The 23940-nt window shown below is 41.7% G+C and overlaps 2 protein-coding genes across 4 annotated transcripts in view; both read left to right on the forward strand.

Moving 5' to 3' along the window:
* Positions 1 to 109: 109 nt before the first annotated feature.
* On the forward strand, positions 110 to 12511 carry cfap58 (cilia and flagella associated protein 58). Its single transcript, XM_074611412.1, has 18 exons — positions 110 to 184; positions 2761 to 3030; positions 3244 to 3392; positions 3491 to 3641; positions 4018 to 4212; positions 4420 to 4557; positions 5263 to 5422; positions 6653 to 6735; positions 6924 to 7115; positions 7260 to 7421; positions 7658 to 7804; positions 7994 to 8134; positions 10075 to 10298; positions 10629 to 10737; positions 10941 to 11045; positions 11338 to 11457; positions 11905 to 12029; positions 12130 to 12511. The coding sequence occupies exons 1-18, from the start codon at positions 179 to 181 to the stop codon at positions 12239 to 12241; spliced, it is 2589 nt and encodes an 862-aa protein (XP_074467513.1). The 5' UTR covers positions 110 to 178; the 3' UTR covers positions 12242 to 12511.
* A 3167-nt stretch (positions 12512 to 15678) lies between these two features.
* LOC141752541 (CXADR-like membrane protein) overlaps positions 15679 to 23940 on the forward strand; it is a 42712-nt gene continuing 34450 nt past the window's right edge. For all 3 annotated transcript variants that reach the window (XM_074610553.1, XM_074610554.1, XM_074610555.1), the window contains exon 1: positions 15679 to 16062. In XM_074610553.1, the coding sequence (XP_074466654.1) occupies positions 16017 to 16062 (46 nt within the window). In that variant the 5' untranslated portion in view covers positions 15679 to 16016. The remainder of the gene's footprint in view (positions 16063 to 23940) is intronic.

Here is a 23940-nt window from a genome sequence, read left to right on the forward strand (position 1 = left end):
CTGAGCCAAATGATCCATCTCACTAAAAAGAGTCGGAATTCCCATCACTACTACTCTTTCAGTGACAATCTGAAATCCCGCAGACCAGCCGCTTATCTTCTCGCGAGATCTGTGGTTGCTTAGTAACCGATGTCAACAGCTTGCTGCAAGGACACATATCGACTTTACACTTCTTATAATGGAGGTAAGTGCTCTTCCTCAAGGTTTTCTCTCAACGTACTGCAAGTTATTGCAAAATACGGGTTAAGCTTGGCTGATGTGACATCTAAAAGTGGAAGTTTAGTCAGTTGTGTGAAGTTGGAGAGATATTTAAAACTTCCAGGATCAACAACTCATAAAGGAAACGTTGTTAGAACACAAGAGAGGGCTGTTTCTAACCGTAGTGAGGTAAACAATCATAATCATAATCACAATGAGCCTTCAGTCCTACAAAGCACAAGAGAAAAGAGATGCTACACAAATATTCATCATTATTATACAGTTTAGTGACACCAAAAATCACTTCACACATCAATGGTCACTTCTTAGTTATACTACAACACTTATTTTGAAAAATTAAATAAAAAAAATATATTTTATATATTTTTTTAATTATATAAAAATTAATTATATACAATTTAATTAAAAAAAATTCAATAGAAAAATTATATATATATTTTTTTTCATTTTATAATAAAAGTTATATTTTATATAATTTTGGTGAATTTTTAATGGGAGGAATATTCAATCACTTCAGTCTTATATGGTGTAGTACCATCAAAATCACTTCACACATCAATGGTGTCTTCCTGGTTATACTACAACCCTTATTTTGAAAAATTAAATAAAAAAAATATATTTTATATATTTTTTTAATTATATAAAAATTAATTATATAAAATTTAATTAAAAAAAATTCAATAGAAAAATTATATATATATTTTTTTTCATTTTATAATAAAAGTTATATTTTACATAATTTTGGTGAATTTTTAATGGGAGGAATATTTAATCACTTCAGTCTTATGTAGTGTAGTTTAATCAAAAAAATCACTTTACACATAAATGGTGTCTTCCTGGTTATACTACAGCCCTTATTTTGAAAAATTATATTTTACATATTGTTTTAATTATATAAAAATTAATTATATACAATTTAATTTAAAAAAAATTCAATAGAAAAATTATATATATATTTTTTGATTTTATAAAAATTAATTATTTTAAATGTAACAAAAAAATTAAATGGAAAAATTACATTTTATATTATTTTGTAATTGTATAATACAAAATATATTTTATATAATCTTTTAATTGTATATTAAAGATTATATTTTATATAATTTTGGTGAATTTTTAATGGGAAAAATATTCAATAACTTCCCTGTTATAAATTGTAGTGCTAACAAACTTTCTCCACATGTCAATGGTCTCTTCATGTTTATACTACAATTGGTTTAGTTTATAGGAAGTCCGCCGGCTACAATGGTCTCTATGGTAAAGGTAAACCATCCTGCTATATTTATTTGAATGGGGATGTCTGTTCTACTCCTATTCTAACTCTATGATAGCACTACTCTTTATAACGGTGAAGTTATTGAATATTTAAAGGGACTATTTGTAACTTTGTAAGCGTATAAATGTAGCGGGTCGGCACACATGCGGCTCGCATATGCGCGTTCCCGTGTAGCCGCTGTACCCTCCTCCTCTGCCTGCTCGCCTTCACTCAGACAGCTCAGCTCGCTCCACCTCTAGACGTGAACGCGCGCTCACTCCACACTGCAGAAGAGTTAGTTTAGCTCTGAGAATATCTAGTGAATGTACAGTGGACGTTTGTGCAGAAATAACTGCTGCAGCTCCTCCAGACCAACAGAGGTTTCCCGTGTCTTGTGAAGTGACGGAGCTCTACAGAGATTTACGTTGTCTTCTCGTTACCGACCGGGTGCCGGTGTCTCCTCTGCTCTCTCCGGCTGCGGGAGGAGAGAGCAGGGAGACACGCTGCAGAGCCCCGCTGCCTCAGCCTGCACTTAGGCAGGAAAAGCCAACACTAGGATCAGATCTAAATCATGTTCATGGAGAGACCTTCATCTGGTCAGCTAACATTACTGCCAAGCAGCTGAAATATAGAGTGATATTGTGCTGACGTGTGTCGCCTCACTGTTTTGAGTGATGCTCGTTCAGGTATATTGAGAGCGAGCAAGCGCGAGCCCGACGCTGACTTTCGTTGATTTCACGGCCACAGGTGTCGCTGTTAAGAAGCATTTCTGAAAGTTACAAATAGTCCCTTTAAGTGTTGTAGCATAACCAGGAAGAGACCAAGAGACCCAGGCCCCCGACTTTACTTTCTTTCAGAGGCTCTAGCAGGTTTAGTTTTAGGGGCTAGAGTGAATCTACATCAAGCAGATATCATATAAAACTAGAAAAACCTAAGAAATCCATCGATACCAACCATGTCATGCTAAAATGTCGGTAAGTAGGCTAAATAACGCTCCAAAGTTGGGCTACATTTTAGCGAGGTAAAACTGGCATGGCCATTTTCAAAGGGGTCCCTTGACCTCTGACCTCAAGATATGCGGATGGAAATGGGTTCTATGGGTTGAGTACAATCAGGAAGAGACCATTTATGTGTAAAGTGATTTTTTTGATTAAACTACACTGCACAAGATTGAAGACTGACTTATTTATCCGTTAGGACTGGACTTGGAAGCGGTTCTAGCCTGTTAAGCAGCTCGCTCTCATTCACACATTCACTCTCAGTCTGTGGCTCTGCTGTATTTCCAGGAGACAACACCAGCAGGAGAGGACATGTTTGGGTCCTTGGAGGAGTTCCACATGGTCCTCGATGAGCTGGCCGGGGACAAGAGCATGGAGAAGATCCGGATGGAGTACCAGAAGCTCATCCATGTGCTGAAGATGTCCCGAGAGAATGAGAAGAGGCTAATGTCTAAATGCAAGGAGCTGAACGCAGAAGTTGTGTCCACCTCAACTAAAGTCTCAGCTGCCCTGAAACTGTCCCAGGAAGACGAGATAACAGTTACTTCACTAAAGCGGGTACAGTATATCGGCTGCATGTTCTCGCCTCTCATGCATGTGTTATTGATTTGTTTGGTTATAGCCCTGTGTTGGCATCATTTCAAACACGGAGGCTATGTGGTGTTTGGTACAGAAGGGTGTATTTTATTCTATCATTTAGAGTGAAGTTTTATCATTATCGACTCCTCAGATTCCAGTAACTCAACAAGGTTTGCTTTGCTTACACTTCAGGAGCTGGACAACGCTTGGAAAATAGTCGATTCTTCTCACGATAAAGAGAAGAGGGACAACGAGACCATCAGGGCTTTAAAAGAAGAAATTACCAACCTAATGAAAATGTCTGAAGAACAATCTGGCTACTCTATGGACGAAGAGCAGAAGTGAGCCATTTGCCCCCCCCCCCCTCAACATGCTCATAATCATTTATTGTGTGGATAATATAGGGATGGAACCAACTGTAATCTGTTTGTTTTTTCAGTGATCTGCTAGTAATGCAGGAGGTGTTGACCAAGGAGAGGGATGATCTGTTGACGACCGTGGAGGGTCTGAGAAAGAAACTAATCCAGGCCACTGCAGCCCAGCAGGAGATCGAGGCCCAACGAGATAGCGCCTCACAGAATATCTCTCAGGTAGATAAGTGACGAATTCTTACAGACAGGCTGACCTAATGTACTTCTTATTATGTCACATTTCCAAAGCAGTGGTAGAGACATTAAGACGTTTCCGTGACTCAAGACTCTGCCCTGAGGCTTTTATTCATTGGAAGATTATCCTGACTACGGCAGATTTTGCAACAGCAAAGTAGAGGGATTTGTACTTGCGTTACTTATGTTTTGCAGTGTTTTTCCCCACATCAATGAGTATGTAGATGACCATACTGTATGTAGGAGGGATACAATTTTGCTTTTGCTGAAGCCAATGGGGATGCTCACAAATAGAATAAAATGAAACCTATAGCTCTGATGCCAACTTGTCGCTGCTCGCTCCGTGTGTCTCTAAATCCAGCTCCAGCAGGAGCTCCAGGTACAAGAGAACGAGATTTCACGGGAGATGAGGTTGAAGGAAAAGCTGGATAAGGAGGTAAAGCAGCTCCACGTCGACCAGGAGGCCAAGATGGGGGATATCAAAGCCTTGACTCTGCAGGGCCAGCGGGCCAAAGAGGAGCAACAGAGACTGGAGCAGCAGCTGAAAGAGCTAAAGGTGTGTAACGGAGTGGGACGCGTACTCCATGTGGTTTACTGTTTAGGAAACCAACTGCTGTAATATTTATCATCTTAGTTGAAAAAATAAAACACAAAAAATAGACGGATAGATAGATACCATAACAATGCATGTAATTGTGTGGTTAATAACATTCTGTTAAGCACACATAGTAAACATAATTTCCTTCCACACCTCCATCTTCAGATCTCGAATGAGCGAACCACCAAGGAACTGGAGCAGCTGCATGTGAAGAACAACAAGCTGCTGCAGGATAGTGAGCAGCTCTCATCAGTCAAAGAACAACTCTCCTTGGAGAATCATCAGAACGCAAATGAGCTCAGGGTACACACACACACACACACACACACACACACACACCTGAGCAACAGAGACACACCTCTACCTCTCAAGTTAACGCATACATGCCTGATTGGTTGTGTATGTTATCAGTGTTTCTGGTAAAGTAACAGAACATTCTGGACATACTGCACGCAGATGTCTCACCATGATACCGTATATGTTTGGCACACAGAGTATCATTCATGCTTAGTGAAAACCTAGATTTACTCAATCCTCATATTACAGTATATAGCTGAAGTTGGCCCGTCCTGGAAGTGGTATTATATAACGTGCAGCACGCAGTGACACAGTCAGAGTAGAGGTACTGCTGTGTGAGCATTACTCGATTTACCTTCCATATTTTCCTCTAATTATTTAACTCTAAATTGAAGTCATGGGACCAGCATTGATCTCAGTATTGCACTTAGATCTACTGTAATGGATATGATTCAGTCCTATTGAACCACAAGGGGGCACTGCTCCAACAGTACATCATGTGGCGAGCAAGTCAGAAACAGGTCTACTGTGTTTTGAACTCCCAGAAGGGAAAGACATTAAAAAAGGGGACATTTCATATTTTTTGTCTTGAGTACTTTGAGACAGTTGTGGACAGAGAGAAAGATCACATTTGACTTATAGCTCTTAACACACTGTAACATTTTTCAAAATCTTTTCCCCTCCTTACTTCTGTGTGATTCTGTCTGTCAGATGAGAGAAGAGGAGGTGACTCTGATGCGTCAGGAGATTTCCAAACAAACAAAGATGAGAGAAACCATCCAGAAGAAGTACCACCAGATGGAAGATCAGAAAGCTGATGTGGATGTGCAGAGGGAGACAATGAAGGCTCAGATCGCTGGTCTGGAGAAAGGTACGGGGAGCTCGCCGCGCTTTATCATAGACACACATAGAACCAGTGGTGTAAATATCGATTGGAAAGATCCGGGGGCCCAGAAGCTGTCAGGGGCCCAAACATCCCTGTCAGCTGTGAGCTCGAGATCAGGCTGGAGACGTAACCACTTATCTTCCTTTGTTTTTTACTTTTGTAACAGAAAACATATTTAATATTGTGATATTTACTAGAAGAGACTTACAATATAGCCAACAGCAGTAGGAAACTTTCTCTCGGGTGATCTCCCTCTAGCCAGCTGCAACCTTATTAAGGTTTTTGTAATGAAATGAGGAGGTATTGTATAGATGACTCCTCATTTCGACTTCACCAATCAGCCGCTCCTGGTCCATTGAGGCGAGCGAGCTGAAGGAATAAATAGAAACAGCTTGGCGTCTGACAAAAAGTTCATCTCAAAACGGCGTGTCACGTCGCACTGCGTCGCTCACGGCCAGAACATTTCAATAAAAAGGTGGCTTATGTTGGTAATTGTGATTTTAATGCTGGTTTATATAGTTTTAACCATGAGTGAGGTGGCTGTTACATTTCTTGAGGACAGCTGTATTTTCCTTCATGCACAGGGTGGAGGAAAACATAACAGTCAGCAATTTTACTTCAGATTTTGACGGTCACGATCGGAGACTATTTTCGGTCGATTACTGATTTAGGATTGAAATCGCGATACCCCTAGTAAATACTGAGGGCTAGAGATCGATGACCAGCTGAAGTTGAATGAAAGTGCCACTGCAAAGGTCAAAAAAGATTGTTTTTTTTCTACCGAAAATGTGGATCGCTATGTCTGACACCTGTTTTACAAGGCTGTCCCACAGAGCATCCCGTCCTTTGGCCTGTTTAGTAACATGCGCAACCGAGACCAAGATAGGTTGCAGCGCATGATCAGGATGGCAAGTATAGGGTCATTTGGTGTGACCAGATGTCAGCTGCTCAGTTGCGTAAGGACCTTATTCTGAGTAAGGGTGAGTGCATATTGTATATTGGTATTTATATCTATGTTTTATGTTTTGCACCTTGACCACCCGGATTTCCCTATGTGGGATAATAATGTTACCTTGACCTTGACCTTGACTTATCACCCGCTAAATTACTTAAAATGAATGGCACTCATGAAAGAGAAGTAGTTCATATGAAAATATCCAACAACTAGTGGCTTTGACCATCAATACAGACTGTCCTATTTCTTTCCCTCCACAGATCTTGAATCTTCCCGAAAGCAAGTTGAAACTGACAAGAAAGCCATAGACGAGCTTGTCCGAGAGAGAGACATCTTAAATAAGGTATGCATTGCAGAGTACCTTAGGTTGTAAACAGAGGTAATTGTGTGATGACATGTTATGTCCTTTAAATGTTCATCATGGACAGTGGAGAACAGCAGTGACCCACAGTGTATTTATCCTGTTATCTACAGTTTTCCTCATCATCTACTCACGCTCCTGTATTCATTTGTAATGATCCCATTCAATAGAACATGATCAAAGCTGCGTTGTCAACCGAGAAACAGCTGAGCATCGTGAAGCTCCTGGAGCAGGAAAAGAAGACCTTGAAGCACGAGATCAGCGGCTACCGCCAGGAGGCCCAGAAGCAGCGCATGATCATCCATCAGATGGAGAAAGAGCGCGACCGCTACATCAACGAGACCAGCAACCTCATGCAGAAGGCAGGTTATGCAGAAGAGCTATAGCTCATTGCTTTTCATTATTTGGATTCATTTTAGTATTACGTAATGATTTTAACCTATTTATTATCACAAGGTTGGGGGGACCTTGGTGTGTCTAAAGGGGAACTTTCCTCCGTTCCACAGGTGCAACAAAAAATGGATGACATTGAAGAAAAAGAGACGGAGGTATTTGACTGGAGGAAGAAAGTGACTGAGGCAGAGTGCAAGCTCAAACAGGCAGAGAACCTGGTGGAGTCTGTTTTGTGCGAAAGGAACCTCTACAGCAAAAACCTCATCGAGAGTCAGGTACGAATGCACAGCTGATCACAGAAGGTGGAGCCGGCTGTCCACTGATCACAGGGTTTGATCTGTGGCTCCCCTTGTCCACATGTCAAAGTATGCATTACAGGCTATGCAACTTTCTCACAACTTCTATGAACGTTTTGAGCACTGGTTGCAGTTGTTTACTATATATGTATATAATATATTGTTGCATATAACTCTCCTTTCCCTTCCTTCTGATGTTTGTTTCTCTGCCTCAGGAAGAGATTGCAGAGATGAAGAGGAAGATGAAGATCATGAACAACCAGGTCACCCGACTGAGAGATGAGATCACTGGGAAGGAACTTGCCCTTGCTAAGGATCAGCAGGAACACAAGCGATTGGAGAAGGATAATGAGGCACTCAAGGTATTGCAGCTTGCCCCATCATAGGGTGTGGTTTTGAGTTCCTCATCATCATCACTAAACGTCGCCCTCTACTGGACTATATGGGTACAGTGGGTGGAGCCCATGGAAGTGGATTTTTTAGGGTTACCTTCATTACCAGGGCTTTTTATACTATCTAATGTGTGCACCTCTCTATGTGTCCTGCTGCAGGGGGAGCTGCAGTTGACAAAGCTCCATCTTGAAGAAACAAAGCAGCGTGTCGACAGTCAGAAAGCAGAACAGCAAAAACTAGAGAAGTTTATAGCAGACGCTGATGCTAAGAAGGTCCAACGGAAGAAACAACTGGAACAGGTAAAGAAAGAGAAGGAGGTAGACAAGAAGAATGAGCTGGCGCGTCCACATAAAGACCCCAGGTAGTGGTCTATTAGATAAGTGCCCTTATTGCAAGCCATTTGTAGCACCCGAGCATGAAAGTGCCAGGGGCCCAGCGGTGTTCCTGGCATGATGTGCGAAGAAACCCATTAACTAAAGCTGATCACAGGTTTTGATGTTTGCGCCAAGTTTTGTGAGTGTTTGACTATACCAGGGGTCAGCAACCTGCAGCTCCAGAGCCACATGCAGCTCTTTAGCTCCTCTCTAGTGGCTCCCTGTGGATTTCTAAAGAAATGAGTGGAAATATGTGTAGATTTTCATTTTTTTTTATCATTGTTGTAGGTCTGTGGTACGACGGTACGACAGAATATTAGGGCCACATTGAGGGAAAAAAATGAATCTGAGACTTTATTCTCGTTATATTACAACTTTTTTTCTTGTAAAGTTATGACTTTATTCTCGAAATCTCAGATTTTTTTCCCTCAATGTGGCCCTAATACTCCGTCGTACATTTGCACTTGGGCCCTCACTGCATTAGACTTATACACTATATACTTAGACTACAAGCTGTGTTACCTTCATCACAATGCTCAAATGTTTTGCGGCTCCTGACAAATTTGTATTTATTTTTTTTGTCTAGAATGACTCTTTCGATAGTAAAGGTTGCTGACGCCTGGACTATACCAAGGACCTCTAAGATGCGTTCAACGGCTAAAAGTAATTAGGGGGCGCTAGAGAGTGTGACGTGCCACACCCAAGCCCAATCATGACATAAACTCAAAATAATGACTAGTTTGAACACAGGTGCAAAGTTTCTGTGAAACCCATTTTAAACATTATGTTTCCCCTGCGGTGTAGTCTATGAATAATCTTTTATTGGATGAGTTTGTGTTGATGGATGTAGAGAGGATGTTTTTGCAAATTTGGGTCCAGAAGTTGGCACAGGGGACGATCTGTAGATGGGATGGATATTGCTAGGTCGGACATGGAAATTATCTTGTATATTTTAGTTTTTTTCTGGCAGTGTTGTTAAACAGGTCTGACGCTGGTGGGGGAAGATCTGAGTTAAATGATTTATTGTTGATTTTGGCCTGAATAGAGGATTTTATCTGAAGAAATTCTAAAAAGTGATTCTCCCCAATGCCGTAAACTTCTGGACCAAATAACGAAATGAGACCCGAGTGGTATTATGGAAGATGTGTTTGAGGTGCGTCATATCTTTACTAATCCATGATGAAAATTTTGTGGCTTCCTGTTCATTAAAAATTCAGGATTGTTCCAGATGGGAGTGTTCTTGTTAGGTGAGACTGTGGTGTTAATTATTTGGTGAAATTTCCACCAGGCTGTCAGAGATGAACATGTTTTTTATCTAACGAAATATTGCGCTTCAATTCATATCTCTCCTGCTCGCCACACACAAACCGAGGCACGTACACCTAACCACGTACCACCGATATGAAGATTATAATGTGTGTGAATGTGAGACAGTCCTTCTTACATAATGAAAGTTACGATATTGTAACCTTAGTTATGAAAGCACACCTGTGGCAGGATAGAGACATCACATGGCTGTTGCAGTACCAGATGATTCATTTGGCTGAAGCTCTGGTCCAAAATGTCAATACTTTATTTTTACATCACAATTCATAATCTGGAAAGTATAAACAACAGTTTTTCAATTGATTAAGCCATGTACCAGAGTGCATAAAAGAGTCAAATCAGAATAGAGCTTGTTTATCACTTACCTCTCAGTTCTTCCGTAACTTTATTTTTTATAAATATGACAGGGGTGCCCTTTTTTTTCACTTGAGCACCTGCCGCCAAAAATATCTGTGCACGTCACTGAGAAGTAGGGACAGAACATGACAAGCAGAGACTTTGAACTGATCTGATTCTTTGTTGCCAAAACTTCTCTCAAGGTGATCAGAGAGCAGGAGAACCTGGGCAAACAGCTGATACACCGCAACGATGAGCGCACGCTGCTCTACGAGAAGATCAGGATCCAGCAGTCGATACTGAGGAAGGGGGACTTCCGCTACACCCAGCAGATGGATGACGTCCGCCTGCTCAAGCTGGAGATCAAGAGTCTGCGGCGCAAGAAGAACATCCTGGACAAGGCTGTACCCAACACAGAGGACCTGAGGTAAAAGAGAGAGGAAGGTATGAGCAGTGGAAAGAGAACATGAAGTTTGTGTTGAGTTGCTCTAAGAGAAAAGATTGGAGATGGAGGACAGGATGGAAAAAGAATGAGGTGACCCATGAGGTGCAGTATTTAGAGTAGAAGCGTACGATTCAAAGAAAGATAAAGCACGTTGGAGAGGGATCCAGAGTCAGAGGTAGGAGTGGACAGAACACTTGAATTACAATATGCTGAAAGGTTATTTTAATGCCAAAAACATTCTGCCTACTGAAGCTTTAAGATAATGTTGTGTGTGAGAACTGAGTGAAATACCACCGAGTTGTTGTGTCACAGGCGAGAGCTGTTCCACCTGCAGAGGGAGCTGCTCAGAGAGAGGACGAGGAACAGCGTCCTCGAGGAACAGCTGAAGCCCATAAATATTCACCGATGGAGGCGACTGGAGGTGAAGCACTTGTTTAATAGTGGTGTGGATTCGATTATTGAAGCCATTACAACCCCAGTTAGCCTATATCTGTTTTCCTCTTCACACTGACATGAACATTTTCATTCTTTTGAAAGACCATTTACACACTTCATGCAAATTAAATGTCGTCATTCAAAGAGGAAAAAGATCATTGACATCTTGTAAATGACTCTCCCCTTCAGGGCAGTGACCCCGGCAAGTACGGACTCATCCAGAAGGTGCAGTCTTTACAAAAACGACTGATCGCCAAGGCCCAAGAGCTTGAAGAACATGAACTCCTGTTACAGGTAAACACTACACACAAGTGCTTCTTTGGATGAATTAGTCTCATCCTCGTGAGTGAAAAATGTGTCACCCAAGTTATCCTTTAACTCTGTCGAGAAAGCATGACATATTTATTCAATATTGCAGTGATTCTGTCTTTTAAAGCCACTATGTGTAGGATTCGAACAATGTCTTTGGCACAATTTGGGGGTAGTTTCAAGAAAAACCCTGTGACATAATGAATAGCATGTAGGCTCACTCTCGCTCTCTCTCTCTTATGTGTTGAATTTTCCTTTCTTCTATTCCCCCATCAAGGAAAAGGAGAAGCTGTATGTGGAGCTGAAGCGCATCATGGCCCGGCAGCCGGGTCCAGAGGCAGCTGAGCAGCTCCAGCATTGCCAGTGGACCATCAGAGAGAGAACAAAAGAGCTCAAGGTCATCTCACACATCGCGCTTTTCTTGCTAGCCATGCATATAGCACTTCATTTATGTTTTTTTAGTTTAATGTTTGTTTGTTTTTTTCTTGTTGTCTCCTTCATATTTTCTTATTTTTGTATTTGACCCCATCAGATTTTGGTTGTTAAGAAATAATCATTCCATTAAAGTTGTTTTCAACGGAGGCCTTCAGAATGTAAGCCTCAATATGTTCCTGATCTGATGAGGGCTTTTCATGAAATGATTTTAATTATGTCGATCAAGTTATGTGCCAAACGTCACCATATCTGTGTTGATTTGTTTTCCAATACACTTCAATATAAATACCTGTGAGTTGATACTATTATATACCATATATTAGAACACCTGGTTTCAGGTAAAACATGGTTCCTGTTTGCTTCTCTATGTTCTATGACAACATTATTTTTCATTTCTCTGATTCCACAGGTGTTGATAGCAGAGCTGAGGATGCTCGACTCAAAGATGAACGAGTACAAAAGTGAGAATCAAAGATTAGCCGATGAGCTAGCAAACATCAAGAAGAAGTACCTCAGCCAGAAAAAGCTTCACGGGTGAGGTTTATCTCAGCCAGACATTTGATCACAGAACGCTATTGATTTGTGCCAAAATGTAAAGTTCTCTGATGTCCTGGAGCTCTGTGTGTCTCATCAGTGAGCAGAGGACCAAGACCAAGGTGGAGCAGATTGAACCGCTGCCTCAGCTGAGCGGCAAACCCCACTTCACCGGAGGAGGCTTCAGGACTGACCACCCTGTGAGAAGATAACGGCCTTTTTAAGGGAATATTTTAGGAGCCATCTGACATCTTTTACGTTGTAATAAATAGTGATGAGTGCAAATCTAATTTCCAGAGAACTTTGATCTCTGGGACAAGAAATGCCTGCAGAGACTCAACAAGGGAGCAAATGGACCGGTCCGTGACAGAACCCTATAATTCACTCTGAGTGTTATCTACCACCCCCAACTCCTCTGGCCATGCAGCCCTTAAAACAAAGGATCAATGCATAATAAAATGGACTTATGCTGAGCTAACATATTTGATAGGAAGTTGTGTTTTGACATATTTATAGAATGAAACAGGGTGTGGGTAGCTGTTGGGACAAGTAGACTATAGCTCAGCATAGGGATGCTAATTTTAAAACAATTTCTTAACCGATAACCGACCCTCGTTAACCGATTATTAACCGTTAACCGACAAGATTTGTGCCTTGCATGCAACGGTGCGCCAGCTGCAGTGTATGAGCACAACAGACAAGAACCCAGTTCACCCGTACGGGAGCGTATTCTGCGTTCACTGTCTCCAGTTCACCGTCCGGGAGTGTTAATTTAGCAGGCAGCCACTTTCCCAGTAAAAGTCTCCATCGCACATTTAGTTTAATTTAGCAGGTTCTTAGCTGCGTGTCTGCCAGCGTAACGACACTCTGTCTGTCCAGATCAACGATAGCGATTGTCCTACAAACAGTGTGAGTGTTTGTGCTACGTTAGCAGCTGCTACACGTACACACATACGCTCTGTCAGCACGGCGTAACTTCAGCGAGTTTCCGACCGACTGTATTTGTAATGCCGGCTCTTAAGGTGGACCAGCTTTTCCCCTTCAAGTGATGAGATTTTCTCAGCTTTTTAATTAATTATTAACATTTTTTGTAACCGTTTTAACCAATAGCGTTAATCGGTTAAAATGCTTAATGTCGGTTAACGGTTAAACGGTTAATTATTAACATCCCTAGCTCAGCATAAAGACAGAGGAAACAGGGAGACAACTTCCCTGGAGAGAAATGGTTCCAGCACACAACTAAATCTTCAATCCATAACTTGTGATTTGACGATGATGATCAGAGGGCTCATGACAGATCTGGGCTGCAGGTTTTCTCTGAGCCTTGCTCATCAGGAGTCATTGGTGGCACCTGTGATCAGCCTCAGCTGCTGATAATCAGCCTGGCTGGGAGGCTCTATCAGCAGGTTGGCTGCTCAGTTGGTTGTGTGTCTGGGTTTAAATTGCATTTATATTCAGTGTCCTCTCTCAGTGACTCCCAACTTATATTTCATTTGGGTCCGATACCTGTCATCTGCACATGTTCTTGCTTATGATTTTATAGCCTATAAGACAGCAACACTACCTTGAGAGGATGAGGCTGCTTTTGGATGATTTCTAGAGATTATCTAAAGTGAAACACACTCATCACTGACCTACACGTCATTGTGTGTGTGTCAACTGACGCCTACAGCACACACACAGCACCAAACAGACGAGGAAGTCGCCGCAGTATCTGGGATAAAATCACTGCTCTTTCTATCCTGGTGCTTTAACGCACATCAACCCATTAAAGCAATGCATTGTTAAAGCAGTTAGAAACAATAGTCGAAATGAAGAGGAGAATGAAAGGCATCATTGGATGTGATGATAATGTTCTCAGGCCAGCTCAGAATCCCTGAGCAAGGAGAAACACAGGGGCTGCTGTACCCTTGATACATTTTTAATGAGCCTGTCTTTGTTCCGCTCCCTGCTATTTCAGGAGGATTTTCATAGTCAACACACATTTGATCATGTAGATGCCTTTGTGTCTTTGTTATTTGCTGTGAGGAAAGAGTCGGCGTTGAGGCATGGTAATAAATATCGCTTCAAGACTGATAGTAGATCAGGTACACAAATATCTCTGTATTGAATTGTAATGAAACCATGAAGATGAGTTTAAAGTGCTGACCCGCTACTTTAATTAGGTTGCTTACATGTACATCAGATGGACGGTGTAAGAACTGGCTCTTCTATGCACGGACCCCTGATTTTTGGGGACTTAAGTAAAACTGAAATAAAGCCATGATATGTGTATTTGGAGTCCTTTGCAGTGAAGGTCTGTCTTAAATCTATGACCCAGAGATATCAGCAGACTTTCTATCTCCTCTGGTGACGCTCTGCTTGCTCTGTAAAGATTAAATATTTATTTGAGTCATTTCCTGACTAAGTTGATCAGCCACACTGTTTGCCGATTTTTTTTTTTTTTTTGGACAAATAACTTAATTTTGTGCTCAAAGTTAAAGGGACTATTTGTAACTTTCAGAAATGCTTGTTAACAGCGACACCTGTGGCCGTGAAATCAACGAAAGTCAGCGCTCGCTTTTAATATACCTGAACAAGCATCGCTAAAACAGTGAGGCGACACACGTCAGCTAAAACCACAATATCACTCTATATTGCAGCTGCTTGGCAGTAATGTTAGCTGACCAGATGAAGGGCTCTCCATGAACATGAAGAGGCTGAGGCAGCGGGGCTCTGCAGCGAGTCTTCCTGCTCTCTCCGCCCGCAGCCGGAGGGAGCAGGGAGACACCGGCACCTGGTCGGTAACGAGACGATAACGTAACTCGTTGAGGAGCTCCGTCACTTCACAAGACACGGGAAACCTCTGTTGGTCTGGAGGAGCTGCAGCATTAACATCCACTGAACATTCACTAGATATTCTCAGAGCTAAACTAACTCTTCTGCAGTGTGGCGTGAGCGTCTGGAGGTGGAGCGAGCTGAGCGAGAACGCACGCTCTGTCTGAGTGAAGGCGAGCAGGAAGAGGAGGAGAGGCAGCGGCCACACGCGAACGCGCATATGCGAGCGCGCATGTGTCCCGACTCGCTACATTTATACGCTTACAAAGTTACAAACAGTCCCTTTAATAAAAAGAAAGTTGTTAGTAAAATGTGAATATGACTTTAGTAGAAGCTGCAGGTCAAAGGTCATCCTCCACGCTGCAGGCAGACTCCTGTTGGTTTGTGTTTGAGCAGCAAACTGATAAATCTGTTTATCTGTCAGTTTGTCTTTCTTAGTTAGTTGAGTGAACGGGTGCAGTCAATGCAGTGAATTACACAAAATCACACTGACTGTTATGAGTGTGATATCCCATTCAGAGTGGTACTGGGTTTGGATTTAATGTGTCAGCTTCATATCACAATATATTCCAGAAGTCTGCAATGCAAAAAATGTCCAATATATATATATATACTGTCTTATAATCACATCATACTATAGAAACATAATAAAATCAGTGGCTGTACAGTGTCTTCATGGTTGTCCCACAGGAGGATGCCTTCCAGCAGTAGTACTTTTATCATGTAATAGAGGTATAGAGAGGAAAACGCCCTGTATCAACTGTAGAGGTCCCCATTTCACCGGCTGCTGCTGCAGGAACACTTTAGGTTGCACCTCCTCTTCTGATCTCCATGCAGTCAGTGGGCAGGACGGACGGACAGAGAGAGAGAGAGAGAGGCTGCACACGAGCTGAGGGTGAGCTCAAGGAGAAGCTGCTGATCGGTGTAGTGGAGCAAGAGGAGAGAAGAGGATGGATGCTGCTGCTGCTGCATGTTGCACGATGCTGATGTTGTTGGATGCTGCTGCTGCTGCTGGAGACATGCGGTACTCTTCTTCTTCACTCCTCCTTCAGGTCACACTGTAGTTACTGTGGAGTCCAGCCAGTCAGTCACTGAGACAGTCTCTAGATAATCTCTCCTCCTCCTCCTCCTCCTCCTCCTCCTCTCTCGCTGGGATTTTGTCCTTGCTGGATGGATGCAGGGATGCCTGCTGCTCCTCTCCAAACACTGTTCTTGGGTAAGTTCGTTGGCTGCAGTTGTGATCACTGAGTTGATGCTGAAGACTAATATGAGAGGTGTGTGTGTGTGTGTGTGTGTGTGTGTGTGTGTGTGTGTGTGTGTGTGTGTGTGTGTGTGTGTGTGTGTGCGTGCGTGTGTGTGTGTGTGTTAGAGTTTATGGAAAGCAGCTTCAAAGGTGTGAAATGTGATGGAGGAAATCTTGCAGTACTGGCATGAATCCATACCATTTGTTATTCATACCACTATAAGGTAGCCTGATTAAGTGCAGCCTCCTCTTGGTCGATTAGTCACTATATAATCGGTCGTTTTGGTTTTTAGTCGACTGAGATTTCTTTAGTTGAGAAGTCATTTAGTCATTTTTTTTTTTATGCCTTTTCATGCAGAATGACTTTTTTTCCAAGAAACTTATTTGCATATGTCTGGTAAACACAAGATATAAAGTGGTGATTTTATATCGATTAAATCAGCGAATCGATTAGTCGACAAAATCGTGTTAGTCGACTAAGAATTTCTTTGGGGGAGGAGAGAGCATTAAAAAACACTATTGTGTCTTAATGGTGATGTTGAAGAAATATGTTTTCGGACACACATTGTATAATATGAGTTGGTATAGCAACAAAGTATACAGGCACTCTAGTCCTTGTTAGAGTTTATGGAAAGCAGCTTCAAAGGTGTGAAATGTGATGAAGGAAATATTGCAGTACTGGCATGAATCCATACCAATTGTTATTCATACCACTATATGGTATAGCCTGATTAAGGGCAGCCTCCTCTTGGTCAATTAGTCACTATATAGTCGGTCGTTTTGGTTTTAGTCGACTGAGATTTCTTTAGTTGAGTCATTTAGTCATTTTTTTTTTTTTTTTATGCCTTTTTATGCAGAATGACTTATTTCCAAGAAACTTCTGAGCACATGTCTGGTAAACACAAAGATATAAAGTGGTGATTTTATGTGATATTTTATCGATTAAAGTGGCAGTAAGAAGTATATTTTTGGCATCATTGGGCAAAAATTCCATAATAACCTTTCAGCATATTGTAATTCAAGTGTTCTGAGAGAAAACTAGACTTCTGCACCTCCTCATGGCTCTGTTTTCAGGCTTTGGAACATCTAGCCCGTGACGGGAGACTTTGACCAATCACAGGTCATTGCATTGAGAGAGCGTTCCTATTGGCTGTGCTCTGCTGTGCTTACCTATAGTCTTACAGTATATGTCATTATACGGTACATATACAGTACATCTTTTTTTTGTTTGGTGCAAAGGAAATAGAAATCTCTTTATATGTTTTTTCTTCAGCTCTACAAAGTTTACAACACTTATACTTTTTGACCTCTGGGTTAGATTTAGTAAAAAAAATAATAGAATAACCACTTTAACACATATTCGTTTTAACGCCACTAATTTCTTTAACGCTATTCGCTCTGTTGGAGGTCGAGTGGGCTTAGTTTTAAAGCTAGATTAAAAACTTGGAAACTTAATGAATCCATCGGTACCAACCATTTCATACTAGCTGGTCATGAAGGAGGTTAAATAACGCTCCAAACTTTCACTAAATCGTGTTGAGGAAAAACTGTCATGTCCATTTTCAAAGGGGTCCCTTGACCTCTGACCTCCAGATGTGTGAATGTAAATGGGTTCTATGGGTACCCACGAGTCTCCCCTTTACAGACATGCCCACTTTATGATAATCACATGCAGTTTGGGGCAAGTCATAGTCAAGTCAGCACACTGACACACTGACAGCTGTTGTTGCCTGTTGGGCTGCAGTTTGCCATGTTATGATTGGAGCACATTGTTTTATGCTAAATGCAGTACCTGTGAGGGTTTCTGGACAATATCTGTCATTGTTTTGTGTTGTGTTAATTGATTTCCAATAATAAATATATACATAAATTTGCTTTTAGACATTTAAATTTGGATATTTTTTTCTTCAGCTCTACAAAGTTTACTTGTTTACTTTGTTGTGAAAGCACATCATGAGTAGATCCATTGTGAAATGCACGTTGTTGTTTTCCTTTGCCTGTGTGTGTGTGTGTGTGTGTGTGTGTGTTAGTAAGCATGCATCAGACACGTGTGAGCACATCGCAGCCCCGCGCTCAGCCGTCGCACACAGCGCAGGGCCATGACATTACAATTAGTCCAGTTGTCCATGGGGTGATGGGAGCTTTCATTAGTTGCATTATGGGATGGAGGTTCGACGGGCCATGGCAAAAACAGCACATTCTACCTCATGGCGCAGCCTCCCTTAATTCTGCAGATGAAAACTCGTCCTTGATTTTGCCACAAATTAAATGCAGCTGAATAAATCTGATGGAGCCACAATTAGCTCTTAATGAAAACAGTTGTATTTTCTCTGCAGAGTGAAGCCGCTAAGCTCTACATATTCATGAACTGACAACATGTTTGAGGACGATCTGCATCCTGTGCAGTGCTGACATCACCTCAGGATTTAAGTATAGCTCACACCCTGAAGATGTCCACGGCATGCTACGCTGAAAGCTATCATCATCCAACAACTGCCGGTTCTTGTGACCTTGAAAATGAAGGTGTCCTCGCAGTATCAGACAATTAAAAGATCTTTTACAGGTCTAAACTAAGTAGATCTAAACTACTTAATGAATGACTATCAGGTGATTTATGTGCCAAGGGGATGATGAGGAAATGAGGCTCATGTGTCCTTTGGGCTGGACGTATACTTCTCCAGCTATTTCCTGCTTTTCGGTTCACACTGTATTTTTAGTTTTATGTGACCTTTATGATATTCATTTTTTTGTGCCTCCAGTACAGAGAAATTTCACAGATCCTCAAAGATCAGCAGTGTCACCTGACGTGCACCGCACCGAGTTGATCGCACAAAGAAAAGAGTGAAGTCGTATCTGTCCCCTTGTCTTTATATATATAGAGGAGATCACCAGCGGCAGGCCAAAGGATCTGTCAAGTGTGGAGATGACAGAAGTCTCCAGTGCCAGAGGTTAGGATGTGACATCTCGCAGGGCTCTGGCCTCAAATCTCTGGCAGCCGCCGTCCCTCGTCTACCCTTCATCCCTCTCTTTTTTCTTCTCGTCTTTCTCTCTCCGCTTCTGCTGTGTGTCTTATAGGTGACTTTGACAGTCAAGAGACTCAGATAGGTAGATAGCTAGATTTGTTGTTGTTCTTTGGGATGAGAGACTCGGACTTCACCCCCCTCCCTCTCTCTCTCTCTCTGATGCACATGCCATCTCTTCTTTATATCAGTCCAGAATACACCTTGGGTCTTGCTGCATGTTTGCCAGCATCTCGCTCGGTGCCCGTCACATCAGACACTTTAAGTTAGTCAGAGCAGAGCGCTGTCACACGTCGTGTCACACTCACAAGACACTATGAACACAAACACGTTTAACCGTCTGATGCGCGACTTATTCAAAACCTTTTAATGCACAACATGGGTAAACATTTCCCGTGTTCATTTTCAATATCATTTGATGCATATAGCTGAATGTTTCTTTGTAATATCTTTTTCACAACATTATGTCATCACCTAGGATTTGAAGACATTTTTATTATTATGAGTCATTATATGAATTTCTTTGTCTTGCTTTGTAGAGAAAACAAATGTTGTTTACACATCTTACTGAAACTTGCAAACATGGGTCTTGTAGTCTGTAAAGGGGAGACTCGTGGGTACCCATAGAACCCATTTTCAATCACATATCTGGAGGTCAGAGGTCAAGTTTGGAGCGTTATTTAGTCTTCAGTGACAAGCTAGTATGACATGGTTGGTACTAATGGTTTCCACACCCCAAAAATAGGAGTGGCAGCTCTGTTGGTTGTGCAGGGGTGCCTGGTGAGGTGCCGCTGGGTGTAAGTATACATTCATGGATGCAGTAGGTGAGAATGTGAGGAGGTATATATGTAAGCAGACTATTCACGATGTACAGTAAGTGTGTTGAAGTATAAATACTGAGGAAGAGATTCATAGTTTTACTTTTTCCTCGCTCTGTCGGACTCTGGCGGACCGTTTTTTTGTGGCAAATTATTGATTTCTTAAATAAGTAGCTGTGTAATAAGTGGGATAATGTAAAGCCAGTGGGTCATTGTTGTGAAATAAACCCCTTCAGGATGCAAGACTATAAATCTCAAGACTCAAATAAACCATATCAAATCTCATGAGCTGTAACAAAATTACCAGTAAAGATTCCTCTGACAGCAGATGCATGACATGATCCTGTGGAATTCACTGGCGCTGTGTGTGTGTGTGTGTGTGTGCGTGCGTGCGTGCGTGCGTGTGTGTGTGCACAAGCATGTGTAAAGGGTGAGTTTTAATTAGCTGAGCGCAGCAGCAGGGGGGATCTTCCCCTTACTGAGGGCGCCTCTTCAGCCAGCTGACAAAAATCACTGTGACAGCGTCGTCTCTTTCTCCTCTCACCCCCTTCACATCATCTCCTCACCCTTCACCCATTCTCTCCCTCACTGCCCACACTCCGACCATCCAAACAACCAAAAACCATCTCTCTTTATCACTCAAAACATAACTAGAGACTTTGGGAAGCAGCTATGCAATCCATACAAGCCAGCGGCTGTTTATAAAATCAGCTATGTTGCAGCCAAAGAGCTTCAGGCGTTGTATTTATTATACAGAGATTAAATATATGCTTACTTACATGACACTATTTCAAAATGTCCTTTTCTTCTAAATGTCAGAACTAAACCTGTTTTAGAACAACGTTTTTTAAAGCAGAGTTTACACCTTGAATTGCTTTAGAGAATTTAATCGTCTGACAGACTGGCTTGAGGGCAGGAAGCATCGTCTCCGCCCGGCTGTTGAGAGAGGCTTTTGTATGACTCCGTCTCCGGTAATGGAGACCATATGTTCTCCTTGTTTTCACTGTGAGAAATGAGGTTGATATTCACTTCCAAAATATTTGTCTTGCAATATTAATTCCACCCACCCTGCAGATTTATAGGCTCTTCAGTTAAAGCATGTAAGCGCATTTTCTTAAGTGTTGTGCAGTGATTTAGCACCGTGCTCATGTTTGGCTGTCAATGAAACAGTTGTTTGAGAGAAGCATGAAAGGCGGCGATTGTGCTGGTGGCTCCTGCGAAGCTGTCAGGAACGTTTGAGCATTGTAGATGGTATATGCATCTATGTTTCTCGAGATGAGATGCTGCATTCACGTCAGTACCAACAATGTGGCCTTCTGTAAGCGACAAGAAGCAGTACTGCAGTAAAATGTAATGTATTCCTGTGTCTATGTGCAGGCTGAGCTGATGCAGAGGTTTTGAATCTGACACTGGAAATCAAACATATCTGATCAATCAAAACACTGCTGCAGAGCATGTCTGCTGTCTGGAAAGTTCTCCTCAAAGCAGTGTCCATACAAGGCACAGCTTTCCTATTCATTTTCTATGGAAATGAAAAGCAAATAGAGTGAATGGATCCCTGCTTGCTGAGGTAATCGAGTCACCCATTCAGCTGAGGTTTGCTTATGAAGCAATCCTGCTAAACTACTTCCTTCTCTCTGCCATACTTCTTGGTTCTCTCACTCCTGTATGCCCTCTTTGTTTTCTCCTTCTCTAAATCATTAAACTGAAATAAAAGCCTTCTGCAGCTGGACTTATAGAATACATATCTTTGTGTTTTATCTGAAACAGATCTCAATATGTCATCCCTAAACATAGGTTAACTTTTTAAAGCTGTGTCCCAGATCAGGGCCTGCCTGCAGTTTTACAGTTATGTCAGAGTGGGTAAATGAAGCCTGTCCCATTTTAGTTTGAAATAAAGAACACCAACCGCGTACTGTATATCCTTTGCAGCCCTCAGTATCCCATAATCCATCATGTGCCGGTCAGTGGTTTACACTCAGAAAAGTTCAAAGTCTTGTAAGTTGAAATGGTGCCTGTAGCTAAAAGTATGTGGAAGTTGGAGTTGAACTTTGAAAGTGAAGTAGGTTTAAGATGATTTGAAGATTCTTTCCATAGACTTATATTGTAAAAACATGTTGGAAAAAGTATAAAAGGTATAAAAAAAGTTGTATATGAGCAGGGAAGTCCTTAAAGAGCTGAATATTTAGATAGTTGAATGGTTTCTGTAGCTTGAAGTATGCAAGAAATATAAGAAGAAGAAGAAGTTGAGGACTAAAGAATTGGTGCTGTACAGAATTCACACAATTATAATAAAATGAGTCACTCAAATCAAGCAATGTGATTGGTTAAAAGCTGTGATATACTAACCACATACCATGGCTATGACGTCTAATTGTTGAAAGTGAACTTTGAAGGTGAAAAAGCTACCTGAAGCGAAATCTCCTACCACTTCTCCTCGCTACTGCTAATGCTCAAGTGCTCTTTTCTGTGTCCCACTCACAATACATGAACTATTTAATCACACAAACAAATTATATGTAATGCAGTTTGCTACTTCTTTAGTAAAAAAAAAAAAAGTACAACAGAGACCAATTGAAAGTTTCCGTAAAGATGTTGCTGAAGTGTTTGGTGGTAATGTACAGTAAGTGTGTTTCCTTCCTGTTTGCAGATGTTTTTTGTCCCCAGCTGTCTCTTTTATGTCTATTCCTGGCCTTTCTAACTTGGATGCTCATGCAGGCTGACAGCCTAACTGCAGTGTGCGAGGCTTACAATAAAAAAACAAACACACAAAATGCTACCTTTCTTACTCTGATAGCTACCTTGGTGATCATTTGAATTTAGGAAAAAAAGACTGCAATGCAGAAGAACCAGAGGAAGGACAAAAGGCGTCCTCTGTTTCCTGAGTTTTCAGGTTCAGGATGTGATATGAGTTATAGAAACATCCACTGTGTCTGGGTGTGAGGGAATATTACACACATCAAGCTTATTTAGGCCAGTGTTCTGGTCAGGGGGATCATGACAGATCTGGGCTGCAGGTTTTCTCTGAGCTCATCAGGAGTCATTGGTGGCACCTGTGATCAGCCTCAGCTGCTGATAATCAGCCTGGCTGGGAGGCTCTATCTGCAGGTTGGCTGCTCATTTGGTTGTGTCTGCAGAGGGTCAACACCTTCAGTTGGCTCTCTGGTGATTCTGTGTGTTTTAATTTTGAGTGTGCACATCTTTCTCTACTTCTCTTTTGTGTCTCCTCTCAGTGTTGCAGCCGCCCGTTCTCTGGTGCTTGCTGTTGTTTCCCTTTTCCCCGGCTGTTTTATTTTATGAATTGCTGAGTGATTGAGAGCAGCTTTGTGCATTCCCCTCTTGGCCAATCAGGGCTTAAGAGAGGTGGGAAATTGCACACTCAGTGTCTTTCTGATACCTCCTTCACTATCTGCAACATATTTCATCAGCCAAGCCAGAAACTCTGGTCTGTTTTAGGCCCTTTTGAGATCCTGTGCTCGTTTGTGTTTCGCTGACTGAGAGAGTGTCGACCATCCTAGTTGGGGAAAACGAAAATAAACACCCTTCAATGAGGTTACCTGCATTAGGACGATTAGGTGCTATTCGTGCAAGGATCTTGCTTTGCCTCATGATCGCCTAGCGCCTGAAGGCTTTATTTTGTTATTTTATTCATTTGTTGATTTTCACTGAAACCCCTTTATACCCATTTCTTTTGGTCATTTGGGGAAACTTTAAAGGAGGGTAAAAGGAAAAATAAAGAACAATATTTCAGTTTCCTTATGTTTGTTATTGTAGAGGCATTTGTTTATTATTATTATTATTATTATTATTGAGGCATTTTATTTTGTATTTAAATGTGAATGGGAACTGGTTCTCAGTCTTCTGCCTGATCAACTGAAGTCTGGGGGAATCAGTACCGCCACAAGTGACTCCCAACTTACATTTCATATTGGTCCGACACCTTTTGTGTTGGTCTATAATTTTTGGTAGATTTAGTGACCAATTATATTCTCACAGTCTCCTTTTTAGAACCC

Source organism: Sebastes fasciatus, chromosome 16, assembly GCF_043250625.1.
Source record: "Sebastes fasciatus isolate fSebFas1 chromosome 16, fSebFas1.pri, whole genome shotgun sequence".
Lineage (NCBI taxonomy): Eukaryota > Metazoa > Chordata > Actinopteri > Perciformes > Sebastidae > Sebastes > Sebastes fasciatus.

Excerpts from the sequence above, each read along its gene's own strand:
- cfap58 (XM_074611412.1), top strand. Across the intron at positions 7,116-7,259 it reads CCAGCAACCTCATGCAGAAG|GTGCAACAAAAAATGGATGA; the intron begins GCAGGTTATGCA and ends TCCGTTCCACAG. Across the intron at positions 12,030-12,129 it reads AGCCAGAAAAAGCTTCACGG|TGAGCAGAGGACCAAGACCA; the intron begins GTGAGGTTTATC and ends GTGTCTCATCAG.